The 15,278-nt window shown below is 45.0% G+C and overlaps 1 protein-coding gene across 1 annotated transcript in view; it reads right to left on the bottom strand.

Annotated features, from left to right (window-relative positions):
- Positions 1 to 15,278, bottom strand: part of BRD9 (bromodomain containing 9) — a 328,799-nt gene that overhangs the window by 263,956 nt on the left and 49,565 nt on the right. Inside the window, 1 exon segment of the mRNA XM_029589931.1 lies at positions 13,881 to 13,925. Coding sequence (XP_029445791.1) covers positions 13,881 to 13,925 — 45 coding nt within the window.

The raw sequence follows: 15,278 nt of genomic DNA, 5'->3' as shown, positions 1-15,278 counted from the left end.
AGAGCACGACTGAAGGACGCTGGCAAGCACTGATCCAGAATTTCCAGGAGGGAAATAGGAAGTTACAAGAGAGCCTTGCAAGGATTTAGCGGGCCTGGTTTGAGCAAAAACGGAACCAGGAAGTTCACTGTCTGTAGTCAACTTCTATTTGGAGTGGAGCCTCATGTACTTGTTAAGAAGTGGCGACATCGAGTGCCCAGGAGGGGGGTACTACAGAGAAGCCAGCAACATCGATTGGCCAGAGGATGGTGCTAGAGGTGGTCCTGAAGAAAACCCTATAGGGTGCCCAAACACTACTGGGATTCCAGAGACTACTCCCATGATGAAGGCCCGAGAAGAGGGCACTGAAGAACCCTGAGACAAGGGTCACAGACAGCCCTGGAGAGGGCAACCTAGACTGTCCAGGAGGCGGTAGTATTGAGAAGTTGGGAGATGGCGCTACAGGAGGTTCCGAGAAGACCGTGCAAAGTGCTCAAACACTACCAGGTGTCGAGAGACAACTGCTGTGAGAACCCCAGATAGAGAGGACACAAAAGGCAAGTGACAGACACCATGGAGACCTCAGAGAGTGATGCTGCAGAGGAGCTAGCAACCAATGTGGGCGAGTGGCCACAGTGTACAGAGGAAGAAACTGCAGAGAGCCCAGAGGGAGGCGCTGTGGAGAACACTGCCTTGGGCTTCAGCCAGTTTGGCTCTGCTCTATATAAAGAAGCCCTGACTTGGGGCCAGCGGTGTACTGAGAGGGGCGACGAGGGGCAGAGGCCCAAAGTCCCTAGGTGCAGGGCTGTAAGGGGGCAATGACCAGCCCAGAAAGAAGTGGATGTGGGGAGGACAACACATGCCAGAGGAAGCATCGCTGTGACAATGCTGGATGTCCTACCCACCAACATATTTATTGAAGTCTGCTGTGCCATATTTTCTGGTCCTTTTCGGTTGCTGATTGCAGCCAGCGAACTAGAGCAGGAGGCGCAGCCGCATGGTAACCACGCAGGCACAGAATAAGGCCTGCTGAGGAGCACAGGAGGCTCATAGTGCTGCCGCTACCACTGCCAATAAGCTTTCCTAGTTCTCTTGTGCACCCCTCCCAGGATTTGGTGCTGGTCCATATTGTCCCTGGTCAGATTACAATACTGGTTTGATGGCAGGATACAACATATTTAGCTGCTGCTACTCCTGTTTCACCCAGGGTTATATAAAGTTTTTCCTGCCTATTCTCTTGTGGGAAGTCTTTGATTTTAGCTTTTTTTTTTTTTTGTGTAAATATCTTTATTAGAACAGTCAGCAAATAAACATCAATAACAGTCCAAATGAACATCTGATGAGACACATCACCATATGAAATTTTCATTGAAGGGAGACAAGCAAAGTCTCAACACTATCAGTCCCCTAGAACACGAAATACACAGTGTAACCAACTGTCAACCATTTTTAATAACACCCCACAGAACAGTATCCCACCATTTCCCCCCTCCCCCCCCAGCCCATCCCACCCACCCCGCACTGGTATTCAAATATAGATAAAGGAAAGCATAAAGTAAACATGTCAATGAAGCTAAAGTCCCATAGCAGTAAGTTGTAAAGTTCAGTATATCGAGTTCGGATCCTGTCATGGTAAGACGCCGGAGTCCTCAGCGGGCAAGAGAGCAATATAAGACTGCCAAAGAAGACGTATTTTCATATATTTTCCTTGAGAAACAGATTTCGCCATCAGCAACTCCGAATGCATTAATTTATGGAACTTTGTCTTCCACACTTGAGTATACACCGGTATGGGTTGTAGCCATTGGGCTAGAATCGCACCTCGTGCAATGAGGATAATCTTCCGAAAAAAGCATTGTTGACTGCCTGTAAAGATTAAGTTCGTTTTCCTGAAACAGCCAAACAACCAGAGTTTAGGGTCCAAGGATAAAGGAATGCCCCACATAGAACCGACCAGTTGCTGTAAGTACTTCCAGAAGACCTGCACCACAGGACATATCCAGAAGCAGTGGTAGAAATCTGGGCGCCCAGCAGAACATTTAGTACATTGTCTATCGTTTGTGAGTCCCATATAATAAGCTTGACATTGAGAGTAAAAGGCCTGGTGTAAGAACTTATAGGCCTGGTCACGAAGAGTGACATTGGCCACCAGGCGAGGTATAGAAAGAAAACAGTCTTGCAAATCATTGGAAGAAATGTCCTGGGGTAAACTCTTATTCCATTTTGCTACAACCCTATCCAAAGGCCGCAGCGTGGACAACTTCATCAGAGCTGCGTAATATTGAGAGGCTGACTGACGTTTCCCATCCTCCCCTAATAGAAAGTCCCGTACTTTGTATCCGTGGGCAAAAGCCGAGTTCGCCTTATGTTCCTCCGTCATAAAATGGCGAAGCTGCAAATAGCCATAGAAGTCTGTTTTTGGAACCGCAAACCTATCCATTAAGTCTTGGAAACTGCAGATCTGAAATTGATCAGGAGCCGGGGTGAGCAGTTGCATCATGCTGAGTAGTCCTTTAGAAGACCATGTCCTGAAGAGTAAGTACGTCATGCCAGGTGAAAAAAGTTGGTATCCCCGTATAGGCAAACAAGATGATGATCTCCAAGGCACCTGAAGTTGCTTACAAAGTAAGTGCCATGCCTGGCGTAGAGGTCGTATCACCACACTGCCGCTAATAAATTTGGGGAGGATAGAGTCTGCAAGGTGCAAGGTAGCACCCGGAGCGTGAGGCGACAACCAAGCAGTGTAATGTTCCATTGGAGAGTACAACGTCGAATGACAAACCCAGTCACGCAGGTGTCTTACCAAACATGCATGATTATAGCATTCTAGGTTTGGACAATTGAGTCCCCCCTGACCTTTCGGGAGCATTAACATTTTAAGAGGTATACGGGCCTTCTTGCCGTTCCATATGTATTGCTGTAACCCCTGATTAATGTCCTTAACATCTTTTTTTCGGAGCCAAACCGGCAACATATGAAAAAGGTACAGCCATTTAGAGATTTCCATCATTTTTACTAACAGGAGTTTCCCTGAGAGGGATAGCGGCAAATCCCGCCATGCCAGAAGGTTTTTTAGCATTTTCTGCTTCATAGGAGTAACATTTAACCCATAGACCTGACTAGGGGAAGCAGGGATATGAATGCCCAAATATTTTAAAGAAGTAGTTACCCACTTTAAGGGAAAAACACCACCCCAGTTGGACTGTAGGGTCCCCCGGATATCCAAAGCCTCAGATTTGTCCACATTAATTTTCAATCCTGCAAATTCCCCAAACAGGGCTTGAAAGCGTAAAACATGAGGAAGCGAGACAGCGGGGTTGCACAAGAATACCAACATGTCATCGGCAAAAGCCGCTACCTTAAACAGCCCATTCTTGTAATGAAGACCTTGAATAAAAGGGGATTCTGCCAGTTTCCGTAATAGGGGATCTAAAGTCAAAATATATAATATAGGGGACAAGGGACATCCCTGCCTCACCCCACGCGCTACACAGAACGCGTCGGAGATAGTGTCATTTGCTACAATGTGAGATAAAGGCCGTGTATATAAAATAGAAATCGCCAGTATCAGCTGCTCTGGAAACCCAAAGCGCCGAAGGACTGAAAACATATAATCCCAGGAGACTCGGTCAAAAGCCTTTTCTGAGTCGAATCCCACTGCCATTGATTCCAAATTATAGTAGTGGGATGCTTCTATGGCAGATAGCAATCGGATGACATGGCCTCCCGCATTTCTACCTCCCACAAACCCCGCCTGGTAAGGGGAGATGATAGAGGGCAAAACGGAGTTCATTCTTATGGCCAAAATCCTAGCATACAATTTTAAATCACAATTTAGGAGGGAGATGGGGCGGTAGGAGGACGCTAAAGTCGCGTCTTTCCCCGGTTTTGGTAGGACAGTGATGTGCGCTGTATTGAATTGCGGGGGAAAACCAGCCCTGGCGCAGGCCTGATTGTAGAAAGCCGCAAGAGGTTCCACCAGTGAGGAACTCAGAATTTTGTAATATTCAATGGTAAATCCATCAGGTCCCGGAGATTTATGATTCTTCCCCGCTTGAATAACTCCCCTGACCTCACCGACCGTAATGGGCCTACTAAGATAATCCCATTTATCCTCAGGGACCTGAGGCAGGTGAAGACCCTGGAAAAACGCCTCCTCCTCAGCCTTGCCCCCTTTCCTGTCTTCCGTATATAAATTTTCATAAAATTTACACAATACATTGCAAATATCCTTACTGGAAGTGACAATATGGCTCTGGTGGTCTTTAAGCCCCCCAATAAAAGTCTTCCTCCTTTTGATAGCCACCATCCTAGCCAGTAATTTACTAGATTTATTCCCATAGAGAAAGAAAAATTGGTCAGAAGCCTTTACCGCTTTCTGTGCCCGGAGATGTAGATGAGAATTTAGAGCAAGAAGGCACGCTTTATATGCCTCTTTATTGGACTGAGAGGGAAATTGCGCCAATAAGCGCTGTGCAGCTTGAAGTTGCGCGTCTAATTGCAAAATACGAGCATTTAGCTGCTTCCGCTGTGCTATAGAATAGGCTATCACTTCCCCCCGGAGGACCGCCTTACTCGCTTCCCAAAATAGTGCGGGGTCATTCCGGTGTTGCTCATTCGCTTGTGCATATTCATCCCACTTCCTATGCAAGTAAGTATGAAATTCCTTGTCAGTTTGCAAAGACCCAGGAAAACGCCATGGCTTCTTCACCCCCTTTACAGCAGATAACCAGAGATCAACCCACACCGGGGCATGATCCGCAATCACAATAGACTCAATATGTGCTGTGTCCACCCTATCAAACACAGTTTTAGGAAGCAGTATGTAATCTAATCGGGACATGGTAGCATGTGCCCTGGACACATGAGTGTACTCTCTTTCCCCCGGATGGAGCAATCTCCACACATCTAAGAGGCCCAAGCGTGTAGAAAACTGCCGAACGCCGGAGTCTGTGGTTGGCTTAAAGCTCTTTGGGATATTAGATTTATCCAGTTCAGCTTGAAATACACTATTAAAGTCTCCAGTGAGAAGGATATCACCTTGTGCATTGGTTAATAACAGATTGACCACCTTGGTAACGAAACGGGAGTCTGGCACATTCGGGGCATACAATGTACCAATGGTTACCATTTTCCCCGCTAAGGTACCTATTACAATGAGGAATCGACCCTCCGGATCTTTCAGTTCCCTAACACATGTGAAGGGCATATTCTTATTTACCAACAGTGCCACCCCGCCTTTTTTCCCTTTCGCTTCCGAGAAATAGCAAGCAGCGGCCCACTCTCTGCAAAGTTTCTTACTCTCTGCCACATTTAAGTGGGTTTCCTGCAGACATGCAATGCCCACTTTTAACCGCTTTAAATGCTGGAAAACCTTCTTTCTCTTAATAGGGGTTCCCAAGCCATCCACGTTCCAGGAAATTATCCGGCACTTACTACCCATCTCTACCCCCAGGGTCTGCCTGCCATGACCAAATGCTAGTAAGCAGAAGGGTAAGCTCCCAGCCCAACTCACCCTCCCAATCCTGTCGGGAGACGCGCCCCAGCAAGAAGGTCCGAACCCCATCAAACCATAGAAAAGAAAAAAAAGAAGGCTTCATAAACATACAGATAACAAATAATACCAGTGCCTTACCCCCCACCCCCGCCCCCAAATCCCCAACAAAATACCCTCCCAGACACATAGGTCAGGGTAGTGGAGCCAAACATGAGTGCTCGGTGCCCCAGGACTCTCTCTCCCCCTCCATATATGAGTAATACCTCCAGGGAAAGGTAATGCTCAGGTACCGGTATTTAAAGAGTCCAGAAATTTCACGGCATCTTCGACTGTTGCACAGGTTCGCCATTTCCCTTCATGATTAATTCTCAACTTGGCGGGAAATTGCATTGTGAAGCGCAGATTTTTTTCAATTAGCTTGCTGCACACCGGAGCAAATGCCCTACGTAGTGCTGCCACTCTTGCTGAGTAATCTGGTGCCAAACGGACATTTGCGCCCTGGAATTGTAATGTGTCGCATTTCCTCGCAGCCTGCATTATCAAGTGTTTGTGATGAAAATTAAAAATTTTCATGATGACTACTCTGGGCCGCGACAGATCTGAACCCCTTGCGCCCACGCGGTGTGCCCTCTCAATGTCCAGCTTCCCTTCCAACTCCGGGAGGCCTAAGGCCTCTGGCAGCCATTTTATTAGGGAGGGCCGAAGCGATGCTTCTTCCACCGTTTCGGGGACACCCAGGCACCTGATGTTAGATCGTCGCGCTCGATTCTCGAGATCATCTGTCTTAGCAATTTGTTCCTGAAGTTGGTGATCGAGGGTACTTACTTTCCCCTGCAGTGCTGTAATGTCGTCCTCCATCGCGGACGTCCGCTCTTCCACGTGGGTAAGCCGCGGGGTAAAATCAGTAAGGGCTTCACGGAGCGCCCCAATTTGCTCCGAGATGCCGGTGAGCTTGCAATCTAAAGCCGCTAAAACCGCATCTGTAATTTCGGTTACTGTGATGGCTGGCGCGGCAGTAACCAGCACGGTTCCATCTTTCTCTTTCTCCACCGTCGCGGGCGCCATTTTGGGATCGGTCCCCTTGCTTTTGTCTTTCTCTCGTTTCGCCAATTTAGGAGGCATGGGCGATGGCGTCTTAGACATGAAGGAGGCAATCGACATAGGCGGAGCGGGTCAGCGCGAAGAGGCGGTTTAAAAGCGAATTTGACCGGTTTGTAGAGGAGGAGAGGAGCCTGGGCAGCCGGAGCGGGTCAGAGACGTCCGATCCCGTTCACCACATCACGTGACTCTCCTGATTTTAGCTTTTAATCTTGGCAAATGTGCATCTTTGATCTCTATTTTTTTTCACACGGTTCAGGAGGAAAAGATTTCTCTATTGTTATACTGCATACAGAGTGGCTTTATGGAGTTTCCATTTCAGTTTTTGTCTGTATTATTTCTATTTCTAGGGATCTATAATAGAGAACAAGATAAATAAAAAAAAAAAAAAATCCTTCCAGTAAAATGCAATAGCAATTGAATAGAAAAATTGTAAAAAAGAAGAGATCATGTTTTCGCGTGAAGCTAAAACAATCTGAAAAAAAAAAAAACAAAACTGGAAAGAGGGGTTTTATTCACCTTATGCTAGAAATATTTCAGGAAAATTTGTATTAATGTATTTACATTTCTGAGATTTTTTCCTTTTTTAAAATTGTTTGGAAATATATTCATACAGACCTGAGAAAACTGCATATTAGAATTCTAATAGTGAATTTTTCTATTCACTTACTTGAGATCTATAATCACCCTCTCTTATTCTATTTTCCAATCTGCACGTTCCAATATTAAGTGTATTGGTGTACTAAAGTACTTTACGATATTTGCATCGCTGCCTTTTTTATGGTGTATTTTTTGCATTTTTATGCTGAAATAATTTTATTGAATTGTAAAAAATATACAATAGCACAACAGATATAGTGTAAGGTGATACTTCATACCCCATGTCATAGGAAGAATGGTTCATATATACCAGGGGTCAGGAACCTTTTTGGCTGAGAGAGCCATAAACGCCAAATATTTTAAAATGTAATTCCGTGAGAGCCATACAATATGTTTAAAACTAAATACAAGTAAATGTGTGCATTTTATGTAAGATCACACTTTTAAAGTACCATAAGTCTCTGAAAATATTACACCAGGCCTTAAGACACCAATACATCTCCTATTAGGAAAACGGACCAAGTCAGGCTGCTATAGAGTCCTACACAGAAACTACACGCCAGCAGAAAACCTCACCTGAATCACGTGCTGTCCCTCACCTAACATAGAATAAAGAGACCAAAACGCAGAACAAGAAGCATGCAGAAAAAACTGAATTGGAAACTGCAACAAGCCAGAGTCTCTGTATGCAGTGTAACAAAGGAAAAAAGAAACATCACCCATCCTTATAAAACAAATCAAGAAATATAAAATCATCAGCAGTAAAACTGTACTAACAAAAAGAACATATTTCGAAACAGCTGATGGGTGGAATATCCAACAATTAAAAACTCATATAAAACATTTCCAGATACCAACAAAATATTTCAAAATAGCAGACACAAAGACCCAGTAATGAAAAATAATAAGGATACAAAAATTTTTTTGCTCTGCATACCTGGGAACGTTTGATATCCAGGTGTCCTGAGATTGTTCTGAATTAGCAGGAGGCGGGGTGGTTTGCTTGGAACTTTCTCCTCTCTCAGTCACATACCAGCGCTCTCACACTGGCTCTCAATGACACACCTATACACACATGCTCTCAGTACTCACATATACACATGTTTTTTCTCTCTCACTTATATAGGCTCTTAATTATGCATTTACACACATGCTGTCTATCTTTTCACGCTTACACACAGGCTTTCAATCACATAAATACATGCTGTCTTTTTCTCTCACACACAGACTCTCATTTACATGCTTACAAACATGTCCTCTCTTTCTCTCATTTACACACAGGCTCTCAATCACATACTCACATGCTCCCTCACCTAAATCAGCTCTCAATCACACACAGACACACATGATCTCTCTCTCTCATTTAAACAAAGGCTCTCAATCACATACTCACATGCTCCCTCACCTAAATCAGCTCTCAATCACACACAGACACACATGGTCGGTCTCTCTCATTTAAACACAGGCTCTCAATCACATACTCACATGCTCCATCACCTAAACCAGCTCTCAATCACACACAGACACACATGATCTCTCTCTTACTTATACACACAGGCTCTTAATCATACATACACATGATTTCTCTCACACACAAAGGATCTCAATCATACACACATACTCTTTCACACAAACAGGTTTTCAATCACAAACTTACACATACAGGTTCCCAATGGTAAACTTACATTCATGCTCTCTCTCTCTCTCACAGGCAGGCTCTCAATCACAGACATACTCTCTTTCACATATACAGGCTCTCAATCATTCACATACATGCAATCTCTCACTCACACACACACACCCACTCACTCACACAGGCCCCCCCCCCCCCCCCCCCGCGGCCCGGAAGAGGAAGTGGAGAGTATCGAGTGCCTGCGTGGCAAGAAGAGGCCACGCTAGTGCGCTCGGCATCGGCCCGAAGAAAAGAAGACTGCAGCGCGGCTCGGAGGAAAATGAAGAGGTTCAGCCGCGGCCGATGGGACTCCGCCTCCGTGAGGGCTGAAAATGAAGAGGTTAGCGTTGGGAGGAGGCTGCTGCTGCCGCCGCGAGTTCCCGGGGTGGGGGTGGGGGAGAGAGAGAGAGTGAATGAGCGAGCAAACACATGCTTGCTCGCTCATTCACTCTCTCTCTCCCCCACCCCGGGAACTCGCGGCGGCAGCAGCAGCCTCCTCCCAACACTAACCTCTTCATTTTCAGCCCTCGCGGAGGCGGAGTCCCATCGGCCGCGGCTGAACCTCTTCATTTTCCTCCGAGCCGCGCTGCAGTCTTCTTTTCTTCGGGCCGATGCCGAGCGCACTAGCGTGGCCTCTTCTTGCCGCGCAGGCACCCGATACGCTCCACTTCCGGGCCGCAGGGGGGGGGGGGGCAGGAAAAAGAGCACGCCGGTGCCGCTGACTCCAGCTGTCCTGCCGCGTTCCGCCCGGGCTGACAGCATTTTAAGCCCGGGCGGAGGAGGACCGGGGAGCAGCTGGGTCAGCGGGAAAGTGTGGCGACACTTGTCTGCGAGCCAGATGCAGCCCTCAAAAGAGCCATATCTGGCTCGCGAGCCATGGGTTCCCGACCCCTGATATATACAATTGAACCTTAAATAACATCCATGCTACGCGCGCCGGCTGCAGCAGATCCGCGGCTCGGCCCCCTCATCTCTTTCAAAGTGATCCAGCACCTGGTCCCTCGTCTCTGGCGGCTGTGGGCCGCCGGTTCCGTCCTCGGGCCACCCCTATGGCCTCCGGCTCTGCTGCAGTTCCTCATGTTCGGTGGAGAGACGCCATTGTAACTAGCGCTGTGCGCCCCTTCTTAGGCGCGGGTGTGCGCACAGCTGATCCTTTCATAGGGTCCGCGGCGAGAACCTGGTCGCGGCCCTGGATGATGACGTCGGCAGAGCTCCGGTATATAAGCCTGGGCTCCGATCTCTCAAATCGCCTTTGCAACAGGTCCCATCATTAGTCGAGTGCTCGCTGCTTCTTCTGTTCCTGATCATGTTTGCCTTCGTTCCTGTTCCTTCGTCTCTCCTTTGGATTGCTAACCTGGTTGGACCTCTGCATTGCCTGACTACTCCGTTAAACAGCAAGGTAGGCGATCTAACAAAGCCGTGAGGAAACAAAAAGGAATAAATGCCCAATAAAAGATTTGAAAAAGACTTTCTTGGGCATCTATTCCTTTTTGTTTCCTCCTGACTACTCTGTTGCCTCTCTCTAGCCCCGGACCTCTGCACTGCCTGACTACTCCGTTGCTTCTCTCCAGCCCTAGACTTCTGCTTCGTCTGACCATCCTTGACTCTCTCCTCGTCTAGACCTCAGCCTTGCTTGTCATTGCTTCCAGACTGTCGCCAGTCCTGAACCCAGCTTGCTTAAAGACGCCTCTTCAGCCTTTGTCCTGGACGTGGTTCATTCAGGCTTCAGCCTGCTCTTGCTCGGGCGCCCTCTGTCAGACTGTGTTCCTATTGGCGCTCAGGTCTCCAGGACTCCGCCTTGTCCAGTACAGACTGATACCTACACTGGTTGCTGCCTCTGAGCTGACCTTGATCCACCCATCGATGACCACTGTTGGAGGCCACCTAAGTCCAGCCGGCACCAGCACCCAAAGGCTCAACCGGTGGGAATGAGGGCTGGTATTGTTGAAGCGCCAGCCGGCCTCTGTCCGTCAGCCCTGTCTGCCTGCCGACGGTGAAGACCCATAGATCCCTCCTATGAATAGTGTCAACCCCACCTCGGCCCAAGGGTCTACCTCCGGCGCAACAATCCAGCTCCCATGTCAGCATGTAATAAAGTGCAGTTTCATATTTAGACAAATATGAAACAAAAAACCCCCAAAAATCAGAAAGTAAGAACAAGTTAGCCCAAGTGATTTAAAAGCTGGCTCCTGGATCTATGGGGAAAAGAGTTAATGAAAGCAGACCAAATATATAGAAATTCTGCGTTCTGTCTCAGAGAAGCTCATTTAGATTCCATTTTCTCACACACTGCCAAACTATAAAACATAATGCTCCAGAAAATATGACCCAGCGTTCCAGGAGCCACAGAACATTCTGAACAGGAATCTGCCATATTTTCATTTGGAAGTCCTTTTAAAGAGCAAAATGATAAGGGGCATGGAACGGCTGCCCTATGAGGAAAGGCTAAATAAGTTAGGACTGTTCAGTTTGGAGAAGAGAAGACTGAGGGGGGATATGATAGAAGTCTACAAAATCATGAAAGGACATGAACAAGTTAATGTAAAACAGTTATTTACTCTTTCAGATAATAGAAGGACCAGGGGGCACTCCATGAAGTTAGCAAGTAGCTTATTTAAAAGAAATCGAAGAAAATTCTTTTTCACTCAGCGCATAGTTAAGCTCTGGAATTCATTGCCAAAGAATGTGGTTATAGCAGTTAATGCAACTGGGTTTAAAAAAGGTTTGGATAAGTTCCTAGAGGAAAATTCCATAAACTGCCATTACGGTAATTAATAAGTAATAGTAGCTTCTGATTTATCTAATGTTTGAGTACTTGCCAGGTTCTTATGGCCTGGATTGGCCACTGTTGGAAACAGGATGCTGGGCTTGATGGTCCCTTGGTCTGACCCAGTATGGCATATCTTATGTTCTTATGACTGGGACTTAAGTTTGGGGGGGATGGGGTGGATAGGAGCCTTCCTAGCAAACTTGCAGCGTTGTCTTTGACTCCAAGACTCCAAAGAGACCTCACTTCAAATGGCTATGCTGCCCATCCTCGGGGCTTTACCAGATGCTGACTTTTGCAGGTCCTCTATCTTCCAGGCAAACTTGGACAACTGGACATATCATGGTCTGGGTCTTAAGTAGTGGTAGCAGATAAGAGATGTGCTTCGAATAAAAATTTCATGTCGGGCTTTGTTTCGGGCCCCCTGCGGGAATTTCGTTTTTCCCGTGGTTCGGGTTTTTTTTTTTCAGGGGTCCCGATTTTCGGGTTAGTGTACACTATCAGGCGTTAGTGCACGCTAATTCCCGTTAAGGCTCACTAACTCCCGATACTGCGCACTAACCTGGCAGAGTTAGTGCACGCTATTGGGAGTTAGCGCTCATTAACTCAAAAATGAATTTTTTCTGAAATTTCGGAAAAAATCCAATCTTCTTTCGTTTCTCCCGAACCATTCCGAATTAGGCAATTTTGTTGACATAGCCTAATTTGGGAAAAACGATTGCACATCCCTAGTAGCAGATGGTGTGGGAGTCCGTGATGGATGTAGAAAGCACACACCCATAGATCTTGAACCCGCTAACCAGAGCTTCTTAGACTTACATTTTTCCATAACACATCTTTTTTTTTTGTTTCTTTCTGAGGGGCTGCTTAGGCAGTGGCATAAGAAGAAAACTTGCAAATTTGACAAAAGTGTAAACTCCAAAAAATTAGAGATCGAGAATAGGAATCTGTCCTTGTGGTACATTTGAATGAAGAAAGACTGAGGAGGATCATGAGGGGGCCATGGGTAGGGGTGTGGGGTAACTCTCACACATGCTCAGAAAGACTTCTGAGCTCTGGTACCTGGGCCCTTAACTACTGGTTATGGCTAATATTATCCTGTTTGTCAGTGGAGAACATGGACTATAAAGTTTAATAAAAGAAGAGAGAAATAACAGCTCTAATATTGCTTTCTATGTAAAAAAAAAAGTGAAAAGAGCCAGAATAATGCAATAAATAACTGGAATAGCATTCCAGACTTTCCACAACAAATTAATCCCTAAAAGGAATAAAAAAAAATAAATTCCTGGATGGATACTGAATTGCCCAACAATTGCTTTGAAGTTTGTCTGTTTCACACAAGAAAATAAGTTCAAAAGTTAATTGCTGGTTCAGAGTGTACCCTGGAGCCACTATAATAAAAGCAGTCCTAAAAAAGTGCGCTGAAAATTAGTGCTCAATTTTTAATTAACATGCTAAAATTAACTTTACTTTAGCTAATATTATGCAGGAAAATTAATGTGCGCTGAAGGGAAAAATGCACTAAGGAAATATGCTGAAAAGTGAGCTAAAAAGTCAGTGTTCCAAGTTCAAGCTTCACAGGTCTTGGGATCATTTTGCAATTTTGATAAGAAATTGTTAATTTTTTTGTGTAAAAGTAAAATTCATCATTTCTTGCTGAAAGATGAATCTTCTCTCCAATCCCAGGTGTACGGCAGACTGGAACAGTGTCATTTATTTACCTCACAAAAACAGCTTTTAACCAGGTTCCATGTCAAACACATGACTTGTCCTGTGTTTGGCAGTTATAACCATATATTTTCAAAACTTTTAACCCATTTTATCTAAGTTTATATCTAAGTTTTTGGTAATATTGCTAAGTGAAATAAAATATTGTGCATTGGATTTCTTCCAAATTGTTGAAACAAAAATAGTTAATATATGAACCATGCACTATATTGCTACTTAAGTACAATTATATATTTTCCCAACTTCCTTTTTTTTTTTTTTTATTTTACAGAATTCTAAAGTTCGGGGAAATTGAATTCTCTAATGGCCACTCTAGAGCAATGATCGCTACATAAGTTTCCTGATAAAGTAAAACATAATAGCAACTGCCCGTGACATTGTGATCTCAAAATTAATGAGCAAAGGATCTTCATCTTTCAAGACTTCTCATCTGCATTCCAAAATAAAAGCAGAACTTTGCTAAGGCTATAAATATGCCTTGATCTACCCAGTCAAATGGAAAGTAATCAGGGCTGATAAGCTGAAGACATTTAGCTCACCTGATGAAGTACAAAGATTTCTCCGAGACAACCCGATATCTGCCTCTGCAAAATGACACAGTAACATAGTAAGTAACAGCAGATAAAGACCAAACTGGCCCATCTTGTCTGCTCAGTAAGCTGGTTAGGTTTGAAACCACTCTGCGCAGTTTACCTTATGCCTTTTCTGCAGTATTGTAACTGCTGCTCCGTGCATTTTAGTCAATTTGATACTATTATTGATATACAGTGCCTTGCAAAAGTCTTCACACCCTTGTACATTTTTCACATTTTGCTATCTAAAAATATAAATCAAAATGCATTCAAGTACAAGTGTTTCCCCGATTTACAACACATACTCTGTGTTTTCATGAAAGAACACTTACAAAAATATTCCAAAAATAATTAAGAATAAAAAACCCAAAGTCTTGATTGCATAAGTCTCCACACCCCTTGACTCAATACTTGGTGAAAGTCCCTTTTGCAGCAACAGCCAAGAGTCATTTAGGATAAGTGTCTACCGACTTTGCACAGCAAGATGATGTAGCATTTGTTTCTTCTTGGCAGACGAGCTCAAGCTTTAAGTCTTCACGTCTTGCCACAGATTTTCTATTGGATTCAGTACTGAAGTTTAACTGTGCCACTCAAGGACATTCACTTTTTTATTGCTAAGCCACTCCATTGCTGGTTTTACTTTGTACATAGAATCATTGTCTTGCTGAAAGATGAATCTTCTCTCCAATCCCAGGTGTATGGCAGACTGGAACAGGTCTTCCTTCACAATATTTTGCATCATTCATCTTTCACTCAATCTTCACAAGCATTCCTGTCCCTGCTACTGCAAAGCATTCCCACAACATAATGCTGCAATCACCATGCTCTCCTGCTGGGATGGTATTAGAAGAGTGGTGTGCTATGTTTGTTTTACACCACACATATCACATAGCATTGAGTCCAAAAAGTTCCATTTTGGTCTCATCAGATTATAAAAACGTTTTCCCACGTGTGCAGTGTCCCCTGTTTCTTTGCAAACGTTATACGGCACATCATACGTTTTTTCTTTAGCAGTGGCCTTACTCCTTGCCACCCTCCCATATAAACGCCTTTTATGGCGTAATCTTGAAATTATTCAGAGGTCAACATTTTCCCCAATATCAACCAGAGACATCTGAGGTTCTTTTTAAGTTATGTTAGGCCTCATAGTGACCTTCTGCAGTAGTTTCCTTAACTCATGACCTTTTACTTTGGAGGGATGGCTTGACTGTGGCAGTGTCTTGGTGCTCACAAACTCTTTCCACTTTACAATGATGGACCTGACAGTGCCCCCAAGGGATATTCAAACACACACAAATTTTCTTACAGCCTTCCCCCAGTTTGTACTTTTGAATGCTATTCCAGAGTTCTTTCAGCAGCAACTTG

This window comes from Rhinatrema bivittatum, chromosome 2, assembly GCF_901001135.1.
Source record: "Rhinatrema bivittatum chromosome 2, aRhiBiv1.1, whole genome shotgun sequence".
NCBI lineage: Eukaryota > Metazoa > Chordata > Amphibia > Gymnophiona > Rhinatrematidae > Rhinatrema > Rhinatrema bivittatum.
Note: the sequence above shows the minus strand (reverse complement) of the source record. Positions and strands in the feature narration are given on the sequence as shown.